The sequence below is a fragment of the Protomyctophum parallelum genome (genome assembly GCF_964188405.1).
Source record: "Protomyctophum parallelum genome assembly, chromosome: 2".
Taxonomy (NCBI): Eukaryota; Metazoa; Chordata; class Actinopteri; order Myctophiformes; family Myctophidae; genus Protomyctophum; species Protomyctophum parallelum.
Window position 1 is genome coordinate 44,179,340 of NC_139699.1, and position 13,134 is coordinate 44,192,473.

At 43.2% G+C, this 13,134-nt stretch overlaps 1 protein-coding gene across 1 annotated transcript in view; it reads right to left on the bottom strand.

Moving 5' to 3' along the window:
• ush2a (Usher syndrome 2A (autosomal recessive, mild)) overlaps positions 1-13,134 on the bottom strand; it is a gene marked incomplete at both ends in the record, with an annotated part of 385,038 nt that overhangs the window by 194,651 nt on the left and 177,253 nt on the right. Inside the window, 5 exon segments of the mRNA XM_083759320.1 lie at positions 1,068-1,215; positions 2,641-2,798; positions 8,296-8,443; positions 8,636-8,798; positions 9,526-9,562. Of these exon segments, the coding sequence (XP_083615446.1) occupies positions 1,068-1,215; positions 2,641-2,798; positions 8,296-8,443; positions 8,636-8,798; positions 9,526-9,562 (654 nt within the window).

Consider the following 13,134-nt stretch of genomic DNA (forward strand, 5'->3'; position numbering starts at 1 on the left):
CGACGGTATACTGTACGTTACGGTACGGCAATACTGTACGATTACGGTACGGCAACTCGCTTGCGTCAACTCCCTCGGAGGTGCCTCTCGTGGCTCAAGTCACCTTCAGGCAGCGCGCCTCAAGACGGTGAAACCCAGCGCACCTTTTTCAATCTGACTGGTTTTCCAATCGTATACTGTGAGATAATATATAGTATATAATGATAAACATATTTTAATTTCATTTATTTGTCTCCGCTCCAGAACCAGATCTTCCACAAAGGTTGTATTAAGTGTGTGTGTGTGTGTGTGTGTGTGTGGGGGGGGGGGGTTCCCACAAATAAAAATCAGCCATGTCATCACACATAGAAATTGTGCATAACACAGTTTGTTGTCCATAATGAGCTAAATTTCAAGAGGGGGTTGGGGGGGGAACCCCACCAAAGGTTTGTTCACTAGGTTGCATTCAGCACCTTTTCTGCTCCAGCAAATATGCTGACAAATACCCAGCAGACAAATAACCAACATGCAAAGACATTCTGTCCACTTGAAATGCAATCCATTTCACAAGCAGAAGAAATACAATAGAATAGAAACCTGAATCTTGAGGCTGAAGTGGCCTGTCTCAAGCAATCACAACTGAAATGCCAGTAAGCTATTTAGTTGCATACACCCTGTTGCGCAAAGACAATAGCCGTTGTTGAAGTTGACTACAAGCTGTGAGCTTGTAGATCTGGTCTATTGTGTGTGAGCGACACCGCTGCGCAGCTAAGTATAAATCAGGATAAAACACGTGAATATAGATTAATGATCATAATAATCATTAAAGTTCAATCATATCGAATTAACACGTGATAGCAGCCATTTCCATGTATTTGTCTCAATGCTCCGGTGAACCTGTGTTTCTGAAGCCGTTTTTAGATGTAATCTATATTTCTGTCTGCTGACTCAGCTAACGTGCTCTTTGTGGGAAATAGAATAATATAAACAGCTAAACAGCAAATATGGAGATCTGCTGAAGCCTCACCGCACACTGCTCCTCTGTGTGCGCGCGCACATGTGTGTGTGTGTGTGTGTGTGCGTGTCACCTGTGCTTGTGTAGTATATTGTGTAGCTGAGGTTGCCGTTGGGTCTTGGTGGGGCGATCCAGCGAACTCGGACAGACTGAGAACTCTGCGTGGAAACCTCCAGTAACAGCGGACCATCTGGGGACTGCTCTGATGTACGACTCTCCACCTGGCAACGCGCGCACGCACGCACACACACACACACACACACACACACACACACACAGTGATCTTTGGTCACCAGTAAGACGCGAGAAGGGCGAAGTCGCGCTGAAACAACAGAGCTTCTGTTACTATACTATTGTCTTAAAAAAACAAACAATTATCCCACAATTTTGCAGCCTATACTTTAAAACCCTGCAGTGTCCATTATCTAATGTAATCCTGGGCGCTACACTTCCTCTGCCAACCTGGGGGGGGGGGGAGGGGGGGGGCAGAGGACTAGCCTCATGCTTCCTTATATGCATGAGGAGTCCAAGGTGCTTCTTTTCACCTGACAGGGGGGGGGGGGGGGGGGAGTTTCCCCGGCCGGACGTAGTAGCGCGTGGAAGGAACACGTCAGGCGCCCCGGCTGGCCAGGGTTGGTATGGGCGCTGATGGAGAGAACCCAGGACCTTCTAGCTGTAAGGCAACAGCACTATACCGACTGTGCCACTGTGCACATGTACAGTATGCGTCCTGCTGTGAAGAGTTTTGAAGGTATAGAGTTGGAGATAATTTCCATCATTTCATTCATTCTGGAGATAAATCATTCCGTTGGGCTATCATTGTGATGACTCCAGCTCCATATATGGAGATCTATATAGGGGTTTGATGAGGTCAGATCAACATATGGAATGTATTCTGTATATTGGCCATATACAGTATGGAGCGTGTCTTGAGTGTACAGGGTTTGATGAGGTCAGAAAAACATATGCAATGGATTCTGTATTGGTCATAATGTCACGAGGCATGACTGACTGACTGACTGAGAGGGAGATGCAGTTTTCATAGTAAACTGTATAACAATAACAATACATTGATTAAGCTCATATTGGATAACATAACATTTGAATAAACTATAAGGAAGTTGCAGTAGTAAGTAAGCCATTCTGTCCCTCTCCTCTCCTCTCCTCTCCTCTCCTCTCCTCTCCTCTCCTCTCCTCTCGTTCTGCACTGTCAGCAAATCTGCCCGCCTGACTAAATATGGCGTCCATATTGGAAAAATGCCCAAAAACATGTCGGGTCGTTGCGGCGACGAGGCAGAGTGGCATTTCTACCAAATGTCACCATCGCCACGACAACCCTCGTTATTGAGCTCAGCGAATCGATCACCTTTATGACGCCCTGTGACACGCGCACACACACGCACGCACACACACACACACACACACACACACACACACACACACACACACACACACACACACACACACACACACACACACACACACACACACACACACACACACACACACACACACACACACACACACACACACACACACACACACCTCTTGCTCGTGCACACACTGCATTTGCATAATAATTCTAGAAAACATGGGTCTTGCATGCAGGGGTTAATTGTGCGTGCGTGCGTGTGGTCATTACTCACCAGTGGTCCCTTCCCACAGCCCTGCGCTGTGCATGCCTGTAGCCTGAGTGTGTGTTGGCTCCATGCAGAGAGACCCTCCACCGCAAAGACCCTCTGGGAGGAGCTGGAGTTGAAAACAAGCGCTCCATCCAGCCACAGACCGTAGCTGGTTATTACACCTGGACCATAAACACACCTGGTTATTACACCTGGACCATAAACACTACACACCTGGTTATTACACCTGGACCATAAACACTACACACCTGGTTATTACACCTGGACCATAAACACTACACACCTGGTTATTACACCTGGACCATAAACACTACACACCTGGTTATTACACCTGGACCATAAACACTACACACCTGGTTATTACACCTGGACCATAAACACTACACACCTGGTTATTACACCTGGACCATAAACACTACACACCTGGTTATTACACCTGGACCATAAACACTACACACCTGGTTATTACACCTGGACCATAAACACTACACACCTGGTTATTACACCTGGACCATAAACACTACACACCTGGTTATTACACCTGGACCATAAACACACCTGGTTATTACACCTGGACAATAAACACACCTGGTTATTACACCTGGACAATAAACACACCTGGTTATTACACCTGGACCATAAACACACCTGGTTATTACACCTGGACCATAAACACACCTGGTTATCACACCTGGACCATAAACACACCTGGTTATCACACCTGGACCATAAACACACCTGGTTATCACACCTGGACCATAAACACACCTGGTTATCACACCTGGACCATAAACACACCTGGTTATCACACCTGGACCATAAACACACCTGGTTATCACACCTGGACCATAAACACACCTGGTTATTACACCTGGACCATAAACACACCTGGTTATCACACCTGGACCACAAACACACATGGTTATTACACCTGGAACACAAACACTAAATGGAACAGAGCCTTATAGCATCATCTGTAACGTGTGAGAACCACTGCACACTAAATGGAACAGAGCCTTATAGCATCATCTGTAACGTGTGAGAACCACTGCACACTAAATGGAACAGAGCCTTATAGCATCATCTGTAACGTCTGAGAACCACTGCACACTAAATGGAACAGAGCCTTATAGCATCATCTGTAACGTCTGAGAACCACTGCACACTAAATGGAACAGAGCCTTAGCATCATGTGAAGGAAGTATAGGAAGTTAGGGGGGGGGGGGGGTATGGCTCCGGTTCGGTCTCTATCCTTATATTACTCTATAGCCTACACAGATTATGACAAGACCACATGAGGACACAGATTATGAGAAGACACACACTATACGTCATAGAGACAGACAGTGAGAAGACAACAGTACACAGGGGCACATAACGACTACTGACTGACATAAACTACCTACTTATACATGCATCCTTAGACATACACGTACATGTCCGTCTCTCTCTCTTTCTCACACGCACACACGCACGCACTCATGCACACACGCACGCACACACACGCACGCACGCACGCACACAGATAATTACATTACATTCACCTAATAAAAAAGGAACAGTATGGTGCCAAAAGTGCTTTTCCTTAATAAAAATGCATACAGGGGCTCAAAAGATCAGCTGTGAGAACTAAGAGGCTATTCTGCTTTAATCATGTGTGGTTTTTATTGGTTACTGCAGACAGACGCACCTATCAGAACCCACCAAGCAAAAAACACATCTGCGAAGCTCTTAATGTGGACAATCACTGCGTGCGCACGTGCGTGTGCGTGTGTGTGTGTGTGTGTGTGTTGTGTGTGTGTGTGTGTGTGTGTGTGTGTGTGTGTGTGTGCGCGCGTGCGATAGTAAGCCCATATCAGTGTAGGTTGTAATAAAGACAGGTTGGGAAATGAAGCAGTGAATGCATAACTGGCTTATTTCCACTCTTTGTCTGCGTGTTGCCCCGACCTAATCCCCACGAGGATTATCCTCACAAATCCCCATGGAATTGGGAGGGAGGGAAGGGGAGAGAGAGAGAGAGAGAGAGAGAGAGAGAGAGAGAGAGAGAGAGAGAGAGAGAGAGAGAGAGAGAGAGAGAGAGAGAGAGGACATAGGGAGAGGATAAATGTAGAATCTCAGTGCTGTGAAACCCAAGAGAGCAAATCATCATCATTGTCGCTGACCGTCTCTGACAAACAAAATGAACAAAATAAAATAAAGCCCCTGAGCTCCTCTCCCTTTTTAAGCAGAAACTAAGGCTTTTAAAGCCGAAATTAAAGCTCTTTAAGCAGAAATTAAAGCTCTTTAAGCGGACGATAACGGGCTAATCGTGATTAAGTGCCTCCCTCGTTATAAATTGCCGTCATCTGATCTCGGCTAATATTCTCACACATCACAGGGTTTATGGAGCAAAATGCACTCGTGGCATTAGGCGTAAAACACACATGATTCACATTTAACCCATTTAGGCCTGACATCGAAATGTATATGACAGTTTTCTGAAATACCAATGTTTCTATATCAGTGGTGCTCAATATTTCATGTCAAGAACCCCAAAGATTATCTGTATTTGGCCGCCGACCCCCCATCTGAAAATATGTTGTTCCAGGGACCCCCCTCCCCGAAGCAAAGATATGAGTTAAAAAAAAGAGTTCTCTCTGAAAGAATATATATCCAAAGATTTGCGCCACATTTTCACGATTTTTCAAAAATGGCACCGAGTGTCGCGCTATACGAGCTTGTAGATCTGCTATTTTTCAAAAGCTATAGTATAATACTACCAAAAGGTGTGTTCCCGCCTAAAATGGGTTAACACGCACAGACGTTGGGAATTAAAACACTGCTACTGGGGTGGCAGTAATATGTGATACCATGTGACGCGTGGTGTACATTAAAGGCTGTGAAATGAGTTGGGAAATATTCACAGTTTCATCCTTCAATTCATCCGGTTATTTATAATCATCATCTGTGATCATCTGGAGAGGGTGCTTTATTTAATTAATAAACAATGAACAAAAAAAATGAATGTAGATTTATTTATTTTTAATTAAATTAGATAAATACCCGACAATGTTCTTTAATCAATGTATTATTTGTTCATTTACACGTTTCCACACTTTCTGAACGGAAGCCAAAAGAACAACACAAATAATAAGGCATACTTACTAGAGTTATATAGCCACTGTGTAATGGTGGTGACACACTGGGCTCCATTCTTGTCACCGCTAAACCCCTTATCCCTAGACTTCTTTGCCTTTTTATTTGTTTTACTATTTTGCTAAACATTTTTGAATAGATAAAAATGGCCAGTCTACAAGCTCACAACGTGTCAATGTAGATTGGACTATTCAAAAATGTTTTTCAAAATAGTAAAAAAGAAGGCGAAGAAGTTTAGGGATATGGGGTTTAGCGGTGACGAAATTGGAGCCCTCATAGTCTTCCTCTGGAGGGACATGCATGTCTGTCCCTCACTGAGAAACCCTTATAGCATGCAGTATAATATCATTTAATTCAATTTAATATAATGCTGATGAACAACGTTCCTTTGTGTCTCGGTGTGACACATGCATGTGCGCGTACACACGCACGCGAAACCGAGTAATTTGCATAGAGGAAAGGGATGGTATATTCGAGTCCAAACCACATAAAACTAAATAATAAATAAAATTGTATACGAATCTTCATCAACATCAATGTTGTGTATAAAACCGTCAATAAAAGTGTACATATATACATTATGATTCAGAAGAGAGGATGAGACGAATAGAAGCAGTGTGCGTGCGTGCGTGCGTGCGTGCGTGCGTGCATGCGTGCGTGCGTGCGTGTGAGAGAGAGATAGAGGGAGAGGAAGAGAGAGACAGTGTGTTTATGTTTCTAGCCTGCAGTTCTCGGTTCAGTCAAAAGGGAGCACTTTACATCCACTAAAAGAACTCACACAGCGCTCTCTCTCTCTCTCTCTCTCTCTCTCTCGGTCTCTATCTTTGCATTCTCTACCTGTCTACCTCCCCTTTCTTTCTCTCCACTTTCTGCTCTTATTCTCTTTCATTTTCCATGTGTCTATCCCTCTCTCTCTCTCTCTCTCTCTCTCCCTCTCTCTCTCTCTCTCTCTCATCCATTCATGCTGTCTCTCTCATCACTTCATTATCTCCATCGTTTCTCTCTATCTCTCTTCCTCATCCCTTCAATCTCATGTCTCTCGTCCGTTCCTCTGTGTACGTCTCTGCTCTAATTAATTCATTGCGTCTCTCCCTCATCTCATCGTATTTCCAGTCATTCTGTTTATTATTTCAGACGTTTCATCCCCCGCAAAAATAAACATCCACTTACTGTTCTTTTGGCTATATAATAGAAGTGTCTATTTGTACGTCCCTAAATGTTTTGTAAAAAGTGTGATGCTTTATTGGGGTCGTCCACTCACAGTTAACAGTCTTTGTATTGAGTTGTGCTTGAAATGTACTGTAATTCGGCAAACTGTTAATACATATTTCAATCAATCAAAGCTGTGTATATAGGCCTATATTAATGTATGGCTTTCAATTCACTGTTCATTTTTTCGCTGCGAGTACCGTGAAGAACGATCATATGCGCCAACACATTCTCAACTCAGAAAACTCGAAAGGCTGCGCGGCCAAACAAACAAATGACGGGTGTGTTAGATTCTTGTCATGGGTGTGTCCAGAGGCAAGGACACGCCAACGTGCAAGCACTTAACCCATTTAGACCCATTCTACAAATGCCTTCTAAATCCTGACAGTTTTCTTGAAAAAACCCTATGTTTCTGTGTCAGTGGTGCTCAACCTTTTTCATGTCAAGGACCGCCAGAATTATCTGTATTTGGCCGCCGACCCCCATCTCAAAATGTTTTGTTGTCCCCCCCCCCCCCCAGAAGCAAAGAGTTGAGTTAAAAACTTTCGCCCTGAAATAATGTATATTTAAAGATTCACGAGCTTGTAGGTCTGCTATTTTCCAATAGCTAAAGTATAACATAATGATCAAAACACCAAAAGGGGCTCCCGCCCAGAATTTGTTCTAACTAAATTTAACATCTAGTCTAACAACTAACAACTATTAATTTGATTCGCTGCAGCTGTGTTGCTTACATCACCATATACGATAAGTCCTGCCATGTTTTTACCCTGATGTAGTTTTTTACCTGGAGTGGAAAACAAACTACCAAATCTGCCTAGGGTTCGCTTGATTTTTGTACTTTTTCTGTTTTGCATGTGTCTATGGAGTTAACATTACTCCAATAGACCCCCAGGTGTGGTTATACTATTAAAAGATCTCTTTCCTGGGTATTTTTGGTTTCTTCCTGAAAGCTAAAAGCCTTTGAGTCAAATCGAAAATACACAATATATCAAACAACAGCTGTGGACGAAGCTTAAGTTCAGCTGGGTGGTTCTAAGGTGAGAACCAGGTATACTTAATGAACTGGTGGGTGTGGCCACACTGCTTCCTTCATATTTGGTTATGCACTTATGTTACGTTTGCTTGTGTCGATCTGTTTTTCTTTTGCCTGTCTTGTTTTTCCTCCTGTAACAGCACGTTGGTCGACCATTGGTCGTTGTAATATGTGCTATACATAAATAAAGTTGGAGTTGAGTTGAGAGGGGAGGGGAGCACTCCATCTTTAGGTCACAGCTGTAGTGTGCATGCTGTGTCAGTGTGTGTGTGTCTCACCGTTGGGCGTGTCAGGAGGTGTCCAGCTGACATTCAGTGCATGGGGGGACAGCGCCGTGACGTACGGAGCAGGGACGTCCTCTGGTGAACTCTCAGCGGTACGGAAAGGGCTGGGGGGGCTAAGGGTGCAGCCACCCCCTGTACAGGCCTAACACACACACACACACACACACACACACACACACACACACACACAATGACTCACACATAGATATCATTACACAAACAAGATAATTATATAGAAAAAAAAAGATAGTCTCTGTATCCCTTTAGAGAGAGAGAGAGAGAGAGATAATGTGTGCGTGCGTGCGTGCGTGCATGCGTGCGTGCCCATCCTTACCACCAGTGTGACAGCGTAGGCCGTTCCAGGTGTCAGGTTACGCGAGGTGTGTTCTTCAACTGGTGACGAGCTGTTATAGGCCAGCAGAGGCTCCGCCCCATCACGTGACAGGAACAGGGAATACGATTGCAGGACTCCGTTTACCTGGTGGGGGCGTGACCATCTGGACAAGGTATAGGAAATGGAGGTTAAAGGTCGCCGACGTCATTTTTTCGCTATCACGCAATTCCAGGCGGCATATTCGTCCGCACCATATATGGGACCCAAACTGCACCAGGAAGTTTGGCAGAATGCACTGGAGTCAATGAGAGCTCAGTGACCAGCTCATGAACACACACTATGTTAAACACACAAATTTTTATAGAGGTATCTAAAGAGCAAAAAGTACGTTTCTGAGTATCTCGAGACTGTCCACCGTTTCCTGTCTGGCAGCCAAATCTCGCGATACCCCCGGGAACAGAAACGACACCTGCTGCTGTTTATAGATCCTCAAATAAAATGATCGAAAAGCAAGTGATTAGAAAACAAACTGTGATGTGTCTTCTTTTATATTATCCAATTCTGTACGGGAACCCCTTTTGGTGTTAGCATTATGTTATGCTTTAGATATTGAAAAATAGCAGATCTACAAGCTCATAGCGCGCCACCGAGTGGCGCGCTACGAGCTTGTAGGTCTGCTATTTCTTTTTAAATCCAAGAACGACTGACGTAGAAGACATTTTTAGAATCTGATCTCAGGTCAGAATGGGTTATATGCCTGAACCGATTAATATGACACAGGTCTCAATGGTTCATGAATAATGTTTGTTATGAGCTGGTCCAGCCGGCTCCATTCACTGCTTTGTATTCATGTAACTTCCGGTGTGAGATTTGGCTCATGGCACAGTCACGTGACCATGACTCTTCCTTCTCTAAGCTTCCTTGCATCTGGGCAGGAAGGAGGGGTTGAGGATCGTCATTATACTCATTAGCTGTTTTGTGAGACCTAACCCTAATGTAAAAAGTATAGTATAGTATAGTATAAATTGAAATGGCAGCCAAAATACATTCAAATACTGAATATAATGCATCCAACTGAATTGATCACAATAATAATAGTTATTTTGTTGATACATCTAGGCTTTGGTTGAGGTACTACAGTATATTTGAATTGACTTTTAGGCGTTGCTCTTAATTAGAACGCATGACAATGAAGTGAGAGGGAGAGATTGACAAAAAGTAGAGAGATACTAGAAAAAAGATAATGGCAGAGAAAAAGGAAAAAATGAATTTAAGCAGCTGAGGAATTCATCTCTCAAGACAATTCTACTTTGTTTGTGCGTACGTGCGCGTGTGTGCGTGGCGTGCATGCACTTGTGTGTGCCAGCCTTTATCATACGAAGGGTTCTCCACTTCGCAGACAGAGACACACTGTTGGTCTAGGGTTTCTCTCACACACACACACACACACACACACACACACACACACACACACAGTGTCAGATCTTTGTCGGATAACGGTGTCCTCTGCTCTATATTTAGAACAAGGAAAGTCAACCCCAGCAGAGAGAGAGAGAGGGGAAGGGAAAGCTGTCCTAATGTTCTGTATGTAGAGATGATAAGAGATGAAGAAAGTCATTGAGAGAGATATGTATGCGCTTTCTCTCACTCACTCTCGCACACGCATACACACATGTGCGCACACTGCACAGTCACACACACACACACACACACACACACACACACACACACACACACACACACACACACACACACACAGAGGTATACAGACTACAACACATAAGTTGTACACATTATGGTATATATACAAGGAAAGCAGATATCAGATGTTTCTTTCCAGATAACCTGTTGTCGATTTCCTAATGCCACAATAATCCAGTAAAGTAATGAGATTGAAGCAGTGAGCTGTATTAATGATAGAGGACCCTTCCATCCATGATGCTCTGCAGATAAAAGCTTTGATTCAGTATTCTCCAGATCATTGTTATGCTGCACACCGTCCATTTTGACAGTGTTTTTCAAAAATCGCCACCGAGTGGCACGCTATGAGCTTGTACATCTGCTATTTTTCAATAGTGTTCAAAACTCCCAAAATGGATTAAGGTCCCATTTGCTCCACAGCTTTGGAGAAGAGGTCTAAAAGCTTGCTTTCACCTCACTTTTATTACTCGTTCATGTTAATCATTACTTCTGATTATTTCAAAAATAATTTCCCGGTCACCCACACACACAAACTCATTCATAATCAGCAGAATAACCAATAACACAACAAACAATGGTATTTTTTTTAGACTTGCTTCGTATATACTCCGTGGGAACCCCCCAGAGATTAGCTCCGCCCCTGTTGACATGACGACGGGGGAGGCCATTTTGAGGAGTGATGGATTCCTTTCCCGGCTTCCTTTCCATTAAAGCTGGTTTGTGAATGACTGATGACTGGGTGGTTAGCACACAATTAGCCACTGCGGCTAATCTATCACATTTATTATAAGATTTATATGCTGTCGATTGACACGGTGATGAATGGCCTTTTTATGAATCGCTAAATCAAAGGGGAGTTGTGATAATTTCCATCATAATTCATTGCTAACAATGCCTTTATAAAAAAAGCAGCGCTGTTGAGGGGGCGTTCCGAGACGTTTAGAGAAGAACAATGCGCCGCTCTGTCAGGACTCAGGAGTTAGGAAGCATCCGCTGAGTGGAATCCTCAGTGTCGTGTAAAGTATAAACCCTCTGAAACAGTGGCTTTCAACGCTTTTTCATAGCAAGGATGATTTCCTGTTTTTGTTTGCTGTATAGAAGTGTATATTTGTATACGTCTCTAAATGTTATGATGAATTGAAAACGGTGGACCCTCTTGTAAACAAGTGTAATGCTTTACAGTCTTTGTATTGAGTTGTGCTTGAAGTGTACTGTAATTCTGCAAACTGTTAATAAATACGTCAATCAATCAATCAAAGCATTTGAGCCAGGGACCACCATTTGATGACATTTAGCGTCTCCAATACAAAACGAAAGACTATTTTGTTATTGTTGGATAAGATTTTGTCTACAATTCCATGCAGTATTGATATTGTTACCATAGGAGAGATACATACATAAGAAATGTACCAGTATCGGTCAATTTGATTTCATTACACACTCAAGCGTTAAAGATATTTAACCCATTCTGGGCGGGAACCCATTTTGGTGTTAGCATCATGTCGTGCTTTAGCTATTGAAAAATAGCAGATCTACAAGCTCATAGCACGCCACCGAGTGGCGCGCTACGAGCTTGTAGGTCGGCTATTTTTGAAAAATCGAAGAGTGACTGACGTAGAAGACATTTTTAGAATCTGATCTCAGGTCAGAATGGAAAACTGTCAGGATGTAGAAGACATTTTTAGAATCTGATCTCAGGTCAGAATGGGAACTCTCCATTTAGCTGGGGACCACCTAGCTGGAACCCCCTCAAGGACCACTAGTGGACTCCGGAACACCGGTTGAAAACCACTGCTCATTAATTTGTAAAACAGAACTGGTGTACACTGTTATCACGTGTATACATCTGCTAATGTTGTTCCCCCCCAGATTACGGATGCTGGATTATAAGAATTTAATCTATATCATTTGTATGAGTATACAAAATGTAACCAAAAGGATACACAGGCAGCAGTAACATACAGTATAGGATGAAAACACACGCGTGTACATTTGTACACGCTGGGCCGTGGCTCAGCGGTCCAGGCACCTCGGCTGGTAATCCAGTCTGGCAGTGTGCCGTGGGTTCCACTCCCCATCCCGACGGCCTTTACTGCATGTCACCCCCCCCACATCTCTCTCCCACATTTCCTGTTATATCCCTCTATAAAGAAAATATATAAAAATAAAGGCGAAAGCTGCAAAAAAACATAAACAAATAAAATGAAATAAAAAGACACTGGGGATGTGCCTGATGTGCCACCTCTCTGTTCCCAAAACGTTCGGATAAAGACCCAAAAGAGAGATTAGACGTTTGCCCAGGACACACAGCAGATGTGTGCCTGTAGATCATCTATTTTACCTATACTATTATTATTCATATTTTTATTTATTAGTTTGTTTGTTTCATTAAAAATGTATAAAATGTCTTAATTTCTTTTTTTTATGAAACAATCTAAAAATAATAAAAAAAAAACTATATAGGAATGAATGAAATGTGATTTCCACTGTTTGGGAAACAGTGTGTTGAGGTATATAATCAGCCTCTCTCAGCCTCTCTCAGTCTTCCTCTCTTCCCAACAGTCAGTCACTCACACATAGAGATCAAAGGGGGCTTCAGCCCCTGCCCTTTTACCCGTCTGTAAAACAACTGAAGAAATGCAATTGTCACTCCTTTCCATGCCATGCCGGAAGGCAGCATTCAGGAGAATTCCTTTTTTTCCGAAGTCTCCTGAACTTGGAACGCAGCATTTTGCGTTGAACAAATTTGTTTAGAAATCCATGTCGTTACATCTCCACTAGCTAAAGGTTGCTGGGTT